This window comes from Myxine glutinosa, chromosome 1, assembly GCF_964187855.1.
Source record: "Myxine glutinosa chromosome 1, kmMyxGlut1.1, whole genome shotgun sequence".
Taxonomy (NCBI): Eukaryota; Metazoa; Chordata; class Myxini; order Myxiniformes; family Myxinidae; genus Myxine; species Myxine glutinosa.
Window position 1 is genome coordinate 319,094,077 of NC_136261.1, and position 12,119 is coordinate 319,106,195.

General features: G+C 47.9%; 1 protein-coding gene across 7 annotated transcripts in view; it reads left to right on the forward strand.

Moving 5' to 3' along the window:
• The window catches only part of LOC137410997 (dipeptidyl peptidase 4), a 216,354-nt gene that overhangs the window by 66,874 nt on the left and 137,361 nt on the right, over window positions 1-12,119 (forward strand). For all 7 annotated transcript variants that reach the window (XM_078769355.1, XM_078769379.1, XM_068096452.2 and 4 more), the window contains exon 4: window positions 399-481. In XM_078769355.1, coding sequence (XP_078625481.1) covers window positions 399-481 — 83 coding nt within the window. The remainder of the gene's footprint in view (window positions 1-398; window positions 482-12,119) is intronic.

Genomic DNA, 12,119 nt, shown 5'->3' on the forward strand with positions numbered 1-12,119 from the left:
AAAACATAACCTCCATCCTTCTTCGGTGGCGGAGGTAATGATGCACCATTTGTTATTATATCATATGGTTGATGTTGAAGATCCCAAAATGTTTTTCTTAATAAATAGGAAATGGTCAACAGCTCCCTGAATTTTTTTCTAATTTCTGTCCAAATGAGCTTTACAAATCTCAAATTTGAGTTCTTTCTGTAACATGATTATGATATCAAGATACTGAAAGACAACAACTGGGACACTTGAAGCATTAGCGAATGGAAGATAAACCCAGAACTAGAAGGTTCAGAGACAAACGTGTTACTGCTGAGTCCTTCTGCAGAGATGATGTGCAATTAAAGGCTCATATTTAATCAAAGGAAACAAGTAAATCTTCATTTATCTCCTTTTCTTATTTTGCCCAGATTACGAGTACATTTTTATGAATTCATCTGGAGACGTTTACCGGAGGAGGCTCCCAGAACTTGATGAATATTTGTTTATCCATGTAAGTATAATTATTTGCATTTTTTACACTACTCTTGTACAACTGATATTCGGTATCTTGATGAAATTATCTATGCAGAATGATGTCGTGAAATGACTTTTTGCATAAACAAATGTGAGACCTATGTGCAGTTCCTATAGAAAGTCTACACCCCCCCTTCAAAATTTTCACCTTTTGTTGCCTTATAGCCTGGAATTAAATTGCATTAAATCAGACTTTTTCCACCTTTACTTACACATTGTAACCCACAGGTTCCAAGTGAAAAACAAATTCCACAAAATTAATTAAAATTCAAAACAAGATATATTGGTTGGATAAGTGTCCACCCTCCTGAGTTAATACGACTCTGAGTCTGTTGGGATAGATCTCTACCAACTTTGCACACCTTCATTGGGCAATATTTGCCCATTCTTCTGTACAAAACTGTTCAACCTCAGTCAAGTTGCATGGGGAGCATTGATGGGCAGCAATCTTCAAGTCATGCCACAGATTTTCGATTGGATTTAGGCCGGGTCTCTGACTGGGCCACTCAAGAACATTTATCTTTTTGTTCCTTAGCCACTCCAGTGTAGCTTTGGCTGTGTGCTTTGGGTCATTGTCATGCTCAAAGGTGAACTTCCGTCCCAATTTCAGCTTTCTTACAGAGGGCAGCAGGTTTTCCTCTAGGATTTTTCTGTATTTTGCTCCATCCATTTTCGCTTCTATCCTGATAAGTGCCCCAGTCCTTGCTGATGAGAAACATCACCATAACATGATGCTGCCACCATCATGCTTCACAGTTGGGATTGTGTTCTTTTGGTGATGTGCTGTGTTGGATTTGCGCCAATTGTAACGTTTTGCATTTTGGCCAAAAAGTTCAATCTTGGTTTTGTCAAAGCACAAAACGTTTTGCCATATGGCTTCAGAATATCTGGACCGTTTTTTTGCATACCTCAAATGGGACTCAATTTGGGCTTTTTTGAGTAATGGCTTCCTTCTTGCCATGCTGCAGTACAGGCCAGACTTGTGGAGTGCTTGGGATATTGTTGTCACATGCACACAGTGACTAGTCTTTGCCATAAAGGCGTGTAGCTCTTTCAAAGTTGTCATTGCATCTTGGTGGCCTCTCTGATCAGTCTCCTTCTTGCTTACTCATCCAGTTTGGAGGGACATCCTGATCTAGGTGAGGTATTATAGTGGTACTATATGCCTTCCACTTCTTAATGATCGTCTTGACTACTCCAAGGGATATTCAAGGCTTTTGAAATATTTTTATATCCATCCCCTGATCTGTGCCTTTCCACAACTTTATTCCGGAGATCTTTTGAAAGCTCCTTGGTGCTCATGGATGAGTCATTGCTTTGAAATGCACTACCCAGCAGATGAAACCTACATAAACAGCTGATTTTATTCTGAAATAATCACAATAACTACAATTTAACATAAGTAGAGGCCAATTAACCTGGTGTGTGATTTTTCAAGGTGATTGGTTACACCTGAGCTAACTTAAAATTGCTATTACAAGGTGGGTGGACAGTTATCCAACCAAGATATTTTAGTTTTGTACTTTTCATTAATATTCTGAAATTTGTAGAATTTTTTTTTCTCACTTGGAAGTTGTGGGTTACGATGTGCAAATAAAGGTGGAAAAAGTCTGGTTTATTGCATTTTAATTCCAGGCTCTAAGCCGTAAGGCAACAAAAGGGGAAAATTTTAAAAAGGTTGTAGACTTTCTCTCGGCATGATTTCTATAGGCTGTAGATGTAGCTGATGTGTGTGTGTGTGTGTGTATATATATATATATATATATATATATTTATATAGTTGCGGATATGAGGATTGTATTTTTTTGATTGTGTAATATTGCTTGAATATGGCCCCTCCTGCCTCCAGTGTTGTGTAAAGGTTAAAAGGGCGTCCCGGTAGTTAATTCCATAAAGCACACATTGAAGGGCACGATAAAACCCTTGTTCAGTAGCTTATATCTTTATTATGTGTTTTAGATTAAGGCTTTGTCTTCCATTAACATGACACTCCATTGCACCGAGTGAAAAAGATAGATTCCCTTCATTCCCATTCCCAAAAACCTCCATTTCCCCTTTCGTCAATTGCCATTCGCATTGCCAACCAACAATTGCCGCCATTGGCCACGAGGCAGGGTTGGGGAAGAAAGGCGGGTCCCCACCTCGTCATAGAGGGGAGGAGTGAGTCAGCCCCACTCAACCAACCACGAACAAGGGGTTGGACTTGGAGAGGGTGTGGAGAGAAACATCAGGGAGGTTCGCGAAGGTTGAGGGGTGGGGCCTATATAACCCGCCACGGGACGTTCCCCAAGGAGAGTCGCAAAAAGGTCCAAGGCAGATGAGCTGAGAAGAGAGATGAGCCATGACAAGAGCTGAGTTGTGAGGTCCAAAAGCAGAGATCATCCTGCTATTCGCAAAGCACAAAGCACAAAGCACAAAGCATTCGGGAAGCACAAAGCCTGCTATTCGTCACCTTGCTCGCCAGCAGCAGCGTCTACAGCAGCAACAAGACTCGACAGCCGTTTGGGGCCTGGACGGCAGTTTGGAGCAGGGCCGCGAAGGAACGGCGGCTGCGCCAACGTGCGGATCGTGCTGCCGGACCCATTGGACTTTCCTCTCCTTCCAGCCATTCCTGCCTGCAAGTTCCCCATTTGCGTACGTGAGTTTGTTTTGTTTGTTCTGTCCTGGGTAGGTAATTAAATCTGTATAAGCTAGTAATTTGCACTGTGTCACCTGCTTTTTCATGTCCCCTGTAAATAACCGTGACTGCTCTTTTTGCTTGTGTATGTGTAAATAATAAACCCCGTTACTCTTCTGTACGTCTTCTTCTTCCTCTTTGCATTCGGTCGCTTTAGAGTTTTCCCACATTGAATAGCTGTGGCGCGATACGGCCAACATCTGGGTGAATCGGGTGAGTCGGGGAGAAACTGTTCGGCCGCGGTGCCTCCACTCGGTAAATAACATCTAATCCGTGGACCGTAACAATATATATATATATATATATATATATATATATATATATATATATATATATATATATATATATATATATATATATAATTTCAAAACACACCTGGTCACAAGTGTGCCTCACTGACCGGGTCCTCATTCGAGGTCCTCGGCATCATCCAGTTTCGGCCCTTCAACCTCGATACGGTCAGCTAATGTGGGCCAGCAGGGGAACATACGCCTCCACATGCAGCAGCTACACCTGGATGTGTACATACCCCCACCCCCAGGCAGTGAGAACACAGACTACAACAACAAAACCGCCTCCACTCCCAGAATCCACAGCCCCTCATCCACTTAAATATATATATATGTATATATATATATATATATATATATATATATATATATATATATATATATATATATATATTTTATATATATATATATATATATATATATATATATATATATATTATATATATATATATATATATATATATATATATATATATATATATATATATATATATATATATATATATATATATTGTTGCGGATCTCAACGTCGGCCCCTCTTCCCCTTATCAAGGGGGGATTAATCCCTTTGTCTGTGACTGACCCACGTGGTCCTCAAAGTTACAATGTCCTTACCGGACCGACGGCAGGTAGGGTCCGTAGGCCTAGGGTTAGGCTACTTACCTAATTACTGCCGCCAGCCGGGAACGAGGGAATAACTTCTGCCCGAGCCGCAGCGTTAATGGATTACGCAGAGCGAAGCAGACTGCGACGCGAGCCGTTTATCAATTGACTAAACCCGATTCATATGCAGTTGGCCAAATCGTGCCACAGGTGTTCAATGATGGAAAAGACAAGGATGATCGGACGAGGAAGAATAAGAAGGCAGAGGTAGGAAATAACAGGATTTATTATTATTTACACAAGACTAAAGGAAGAAAAGCAATCAAAGTAATATACAGAAAATGGAGGGAGCAGAAGGACACAGAGCAATTTCTAGCTTATCTATACAGGCTTAACTTATACCCAGGACAATACAGACAGAACGAACTCACTCACACGAATAGGGAATTGCAGATTGGATTGGCTGGAGGGAGAGGAAGGTGGGACCACAAGGCTGGAAGGTTTGGCAGGGTGCACAGCAAGCAGGTCCTCTCTGGGCTGGAAGCGAGCAAGGTGGCGGCGGCACACGTATGTCGTTCGTTGCATGTGGCAGAGCTGGTTTTTGCCTCGACACGCCTCTGGCTCTCTCGGTCATCTGCTGGTGGGTGCTTCCCCCCCACGGGTTATATAGCCACACCCTACCATGCCATGGCCACACCTTACCAAGCCGTGCCCACCGAGTCCTGGTTGGGCATAAGGGCTTCCTGGCTCCACCTCCTGAAGACGATGGGCCGGCCACGCCCTTCTCCCCCGAGTTGACTGTGTGCGTAATGGAGTTTTGGGGTGAAGAAAACAGCCCAATGCAATGGTGGCGAACGCCGCAGAAAACCGCCCAAAGCAGTAGTGGCGAACGCCGCCGTACTGGCGCTTTTTAGGAGGCCATGGAGGTGTCGGAGGGATCCTATCTTATTCGATTCGTTGCAGTGCAGTGTCAACTAATGGGCAACAGAGCCTTAAACTGGAACACATAATAAGGAAATAACTATTTAGAAGGGTATATGATTTTCTACGTGCATGCGATGGATTAACTAAGGGGACGACCTTTGATCTTTACACAAATTGATGGAGGTATTTACAAGAATCATTACAATTGACAGAGGGTGATATTTACAATGAATTACACACAGTGCACGGATTCTCCAATCCGCAACACGGCACCCTCATTCTCCAGGCACGTCCCGGGCCTATAAAACTTTAACTTAATGTGGCACGTAGGTGTAATTCCCTCTCCAATTAACCTGACCCTGAGTGCGACAGTTTTAAAACACAAATAAGTATGTCCCTCTGCTGCATTGCACCCTACCTAACAGATTCACGCCCACAGGATAACCGAATTGCGGAATTGTTCACAAACTAAACATGTACGGTGGGGAGCATTATTTACAAGTGACGTTACTTGGACTATTTACAAAACGAACCCAGGACCTGTGATTTTTATTTTGGGGGGGGGGGGGGGGGGGAGACAGCCTGCGCTGCATCGACGCACCAGCACCATAAAGCACCAAATCGCACCAGAGTGCACAGTCACCATAGTTAAAAAAAAAAAAAAAAAAACACTGATGCTGGTCTTCCTCTTCGGCTCCCTCTGCTGGCTGTTGTTCTTCTGGATGTTGTCAACTTCATGTTCTTCTTGGTTGCGGCCTATTTGGTGGAAATAAAAGGCACACAATGCGTCCATTTTTATTTATGGCCCACAGGGACCGACTATGGTTGGTTCACCTGTGGGTTTGGTGCCACCTCACCGGGTCCGCAAGCAAGATCTTGGGCCATCGTGGCCGGTCCCAGCAGAGGGGCCATGCCCCAACCCATGGTGTCCATGAGTGGTGCTCAGCCACAGACAGGTGGTCCATAAGTGGTGCGTGGATGCAGGCAGCTGGTTGCGAGGATTCGGGCACACCGACGCGGCCCCCCCGCACGCTCCCCTCAGTGCCCAGGGAGCACGATCCTCGGGTTGGGGAAGGAAGACAGAGAAAACAGGTGAGTGAGGGGTAAGGGCGCAAGGGTATACATCAACACAGGTAATGCAGAACAAGGTGCGCACGGAGAGCGAAGTGAGAAAGCTCGTCCCTACCGTACGTCACCCCCCCCCCCCCCCCCTGTTACCTACTCCACCCTTGCCCTTACCCATATTTACAACAATCTACACATTTACAAATCCGTCACTACGTCTCATCCTCCCTATATTTCCCCGAACCAAATTCGTCACAATCCTACGAATCCAAAATTTGCCATCACCAATTCATCATCAATCCTCATAAGGAGGGAGAGATGGAACATCAGCACAATGTCACACCCACGTCATGATGCATCTCACATTCCAAACATTTGCACAAAAAATAATAAAAACATGGCATGGTGTGGAGTTTTGTCACCTCAGGTGAGTGGATGTAGATGGTGCGAGGAGATTTCAATACTAACTACTTCCTAAATGATATTAACACACTTTACACTACCCGGGGTCTTTCTCTGCCAATCCATTGGCCATCTTACTCTATGCGGTTTTAAGAACCAAATTCCCATTGACCAAACTGTGGTGCTTCATCAATTTGGGGTCTCACTCCCCCAATTCAACTCCCTGTGCCTTTGCACAATTTCAGGACTGGGTCGTGTGGCTCTCCCAGCAGGTCTACCCACCTGCACACTTCCACCACTGTAGTTGCCTCCGAGCTTACCTGCTCCTTACCTAACCTATCTACCTGGGGAAGGCCCTCCTTGGCGCTTACCCCATTCGGTACCCTCTCTGGCACTGGGCTACCCGGGTCCGTCCTCCAGATCCTCGGGCCCCATCCACAACTCTAACAGCTCCCTGAGCCCACCTGCGGCCTCACCTTGCCGACATCCTCACAGTGGCGGAGTGCCCAATTAACTACACACACTAACAGGCCACACGCCCAGCCATTTCCACCACACTAATGCACCCATCCAAACACCATTCTTCCACACGCACCACAGATGCCAATATCCAACCACAATTTACCTACTCCCTCTACCTAACTCTTAAACTACCCTCCCCGGGTATTCGTGATGGGGTCCATCCTCTCCATACACACCTTCGCACCATCCACTCCACTCCACAGTTTCCACCATACTCACTCCACACCATCCATTCCATACTCCATATATTCCATACCATTTATTCCATACAACCATACTCACCTGTATTTGCACACCTGTGCCATCACTCCTGGTGCTTCCTGCACCCTCCTTCCTCCCAGGCTTCTTCAATCATTCAATACAATGCACAACCACAATTGTTCCTCATGCACTGCTCCATACACTTCCACGCTCAATACAACTCACAATTACCTCACTCACTCATACACTGCTCCATACACTTCCGATTCTCAAACACACGGCATCATCTGATCTACCTGGTGCCCTGCTAAAACTCGCGCTTCCCAGTCGCCCCTTACATTATTGCGCTCCCTCGTCATTATAATCCAAACTAATCTACCTACGTCCCCACTAAAGGTGTAATGTCGCTACTTAACGCCACCGTTACCTATGGTCATCTCTATGTCCCTATACATTATCCTAACCCTCCCTCGGCGAGCTTACACTGCCAAACCCCATAAAACTATAGCTCATGTGCCCCATATGATGTGAGGGATGGCAGAGTTGCCATCCCACCACATCGGGAATCTTCTACTATCAATTTGGCCCATCCAATTTCCTGCAAATCAAAATTTGCCAATCATTCTACCAATCATTTGCCAATCATCAAATTTTGCCAATCACTTCTGCCAATCCTATTCACTATTCCAAAATTTCGAATCCAAAACACTATCATCATCACAGTCCACTATATCTGAGCCTCGGTGCGTCGTTACATCATTAAAACTCGGCTTCGCAAAGCCGAGCAATTAATTCGGGTGGTTTGGTCGCCTGCAGGTTGAATCCATCCGGCATTCGGTTCAGGGGAGGCGGTTTGGTCGGGCCGAGATTCCACGCACCATCTCGGCGTGGATCCTTGCGGTCTCCGGCCCGATGGCTCAATCTCGACCGGTCGGAACCCCGTCCCCCCCAGGGGGCGAAGGTCCGACCTGGCCCCCCTCCCCCGCAATCGCGCCGATCGCCGCTCTGACGCGGCACCGACCATTCAGTGCAGGACCCGGCCCGAACCGCACACGACGCTCCGAAGAGCGACGCGCTTACAGTCCCGGCCGGTCCTCGCTGCAAACAAAGCGCACCGCGCATGGAGTGCTCGCCTTGGCTATCCGTCGACCTAAACGCTGCCCTGGTCAACGTCGATGCCTTACTCGCATGCTCACACGCATACGCGACCCTTTTCACACTCACAAAACCCGGCGTTCCAACGCCGCCCGCACATTCCACACACTCCGTCAATTCCACCACCGCACTCCCTGTTACACACAGGGAGTGCGGTCATCACGTAGCACTCACCACCTCTCGCGCACACTCGTCGTTCGCACACTTCTCCTCCGTTACGTCCTCCGTAACACTCACCATGGGCGTGCACTCTCGCATCCACCCACTCACGCGCTTCAATGGGCTCTCCCACACCCGCGCCACAACCAACTCAGGTGTGCTTTCTCGCACACTCTCGCCGTCCATCCCAAACGTGCATCCTCGCACCCGCTCCTCCACCAACTCACTCTCCGGGTCACACTCACCCTCGCACGTACACTCCGTATCGCTCTCACTCTCTGTGTCACCCTCCGTACACTCCGACGTGCATGCTCGCTCGCACTCGGTTTCACACTCGCGCTCCGATGTACCCTCTCGCACCTGCGCCACCACCAACTCACTCTCCGTGTCACACTCGTCACTCTCACCACCACACTCGGTCGCGCATTCACCCTTACTCTCGACAGTGCACTCTGTAATCATGCACTCCTGTGTTACACACCTTTCTCGCGTATCCTCTTGTGCACACTCTCCCGTTACACCCTCCGTAGCACTCACCACAGGTGTGCACTCTTCCGTTACATCCCCTGTAACACTCCCCATCACGCACTTCAATGTGCCCCCCCCCCCCCGCACCCGCGCCACGAACAACTCACTCTCGACAGCACACTCACTCCTGGGCGCGCACTTTATCCTCACACACCCCTCTGTTCCACACCTTTCTCGTGCACCTGTCACACTCTCTCCTGGTACATACTCCGTACCACTCATGGGGGTGCATTCTTGCACACACCCGATCACCGCCGCACACGCTGGCTCACAAATACCTTCCGCATTCCGCATAGTCGGACCTCCTTGCACACCTCCTCTTTCCATACACTCCGGACCAGTCATACACCTCACCATTGGTCTCTCACGAACACCCGGGTCTACACCAACACCCAAGCCCCCTGAATCTCCCCTCACACCATATACAATTCCGGGTATATCGCCACTCACCTCGGCACCTCGTCTTCGCTCCTCCTCCGCCACCTGCAAACTCTTTATTTAGTCAGTAAGCACATCATCACGATTTGAGCACAGACCTTGTACATATTCCATCACTTCCTCCTTTATCTCCCTCTGAGTTTCCCTCCGTCTCTTCTTAATTTCACTCACCCCCTCTTCCACTTCCTCTAATTTTTGTTTTACCTCTTTTATTTCCCGGTGCGCCCCCTCAATTTCTTTCTCTAATGCCACCTTGGTCGTTTCTATGTGCGTCCTCACTTCCCGTTCTTTCGTCTCCATTGCCTCTATCACCTCGTCCAACCTCTTTGTCAACCCCTCATGTACCATCTGACATTCCCTCTTTGTCGCTATTGAGTTCCTTTTTTATCTCCTTCTGAGTAGCATTCAACCCCCCGATTACCGCAGTGTTCTTCTCCACTTGCTCCCCTAATTCCTTTTGTCCCATTGTCAGCTGCTCTACTCCCCTCGTCAGATCTTCTATGCCCCCCTGTAACCTAGCCGTACTATTTCTCACCTCTTTCTCCATACGCTCCTCACCCCGCTTTACCTCCTCACGTACCCCGGCGACCTCCTCGCCCACACCTTGTCTGATCTCCTCCCCCATTTCTCCCATCTCCTTGGTAGATGCTGCCCTCATCTGTTCCAAATCATTCCTCTGGGCATCCAATTTAGTTTCCAACCCGATTTTCACCTCCTCTATCTGATCTCCCATTTGTTTAATTTCCCGGGCGGATTGCTCCCCTATTTCCCTCAATTTTCCTTCCATGGTGTTTTTTAACCCCGTTAACCCATTCTTCACCCCTTTCATCCCGTTGTCTAACCCCTCAAATTTGTTGTCTAAACCCTCAAATTTACTGTCTAAACCCTCAAATTCGGCTTCTAGCCCCCCGATTTGATTTCCCATATTACTTAACCGATCTCTCAATCCCCCGATTTGGTTTTCTAATCGCTCCCCCATTCTGTTTTCCAATCCTCCAATTTGGTTTTCCATCTCAGTTTTTAATCCACTAATTTGGCTTCCCAGCCCCCTGTTCTTTTCCCTCTCCTCATCTGCCTTGACAATGAAGGCCTGCATTTGCAGCATGAGTAGGTCCCAGTTCATTGGTGCTGCGGGCGCGGCTGCCGCAACCTCGTGCGAGCCGCCATTTTGTGCGCCTGAAACCTCGTGCGCGAGGGCGCCATCTTGTGCACCTGATACCCCCGCAACCACATCCTCATTGCTCTCCTCTCCCTCCCCCATATACATTTCCCTGGGGTCCTGGGTCGCTTCTAAACCCTCTAACTCTACCCCCACCGGCACCCGATCGCCTTGATTATCCATGGCACGATTTTAAAATTTAGTGGTGTTTTAATAAAATTTTGGCCACTCGTAATTTTGAGTGCGCTAAGCGCACTTCCGGTCCGAATCCCACTCCTGACACCAATTGTTGCAGATCTCAACGTCGGCCCCTCTTCCCCTTATCAAGGGGGGATTAATCCCTTTGTCTGTGACTGACCGATGTGGTCCTCGAAGTTACAACGTCCTTACCGGACCGACGGCACGTAGGGTCCGTAGACCTAGGGGTTCACTACTTACCTAATTACTGCCGCCAGCCGGAATGAGGGAATAACTTCTGCCCGAGCCGCAGCGTTAATGGATTACGCCGAGCGAAGCGGCCTGCGGCGCGAGCCGTTTATCAATTGACTAAACCCGATTCATATGCGGTTGGCCAAATCGTGCCACAGGTGTTCAATGATGGAAAAGACAAGGACGATCGGACGAGGAAGAAGAAGAAGGCAAAAGTAGGAAATAACAGGATTTATTATTACTAGGGCATGCCCGTACTATATATATATCAAAAATTATATCCCCCCCCCCCCTCTATTTACATGAAATGGTTTGGTCCAAAGCGAACGGCTTGCGAGTACGGTGACAATCCCCCCCCCTCTATTTACATGAAATGGTTTTGTCCAAAGCGAACGGCTTGCGGAGTTTGGTAAAGAAATCGCCATAGCTCGGTAACTACTTGTCCGATTAATATGAAACCTTGAAAAGGCACATCCTCGGGTCCCCAGCAATATACCTGGCAAGTTTAAAGTATATCGGACCCGTGGTTGTCGAGAAACAGCGGTCACAGACACACAGACAAACACACACACACACAGAGATTACTGGAATTATAGATAGATTTACACAAGACTAAAGGAAGAAAAGCAATCAAAGTAATATACAGAAAATGGAGGGAGCAGAAGGACACAGAGCAATTTCTAGCTTATCTATACAGGCTTAACTTATACCCAGGACAATACAGACAGAACAAACTCACTCACACGAATAGGGAATTGCAGATTGGATTGGCTGGAGGGAGAGGAAGGTGGGACCACAAGGCTGGAAGGTTTGGCAGGGTGCACAGCAAGCAGGTCCTCTCTGGGCTGGAAGCGAGCAAGGCGGCGGCGGCACACGTATGTCGTTCGTTGCACGCGGCAGAGCTGGTTTTTGCCTCGACACGCCTCTGGCTCTCTCGGTCATCTGCTGGTGGGGGCTTCCCCCCCACGGGTTATATAGCCACGCCCTACCAAGCCATGGCCACACCTTACCAAGCCATGCCCACCGAGTCCTGGTTGGGCGTGAGGGCTTCCTGGCTCCACCT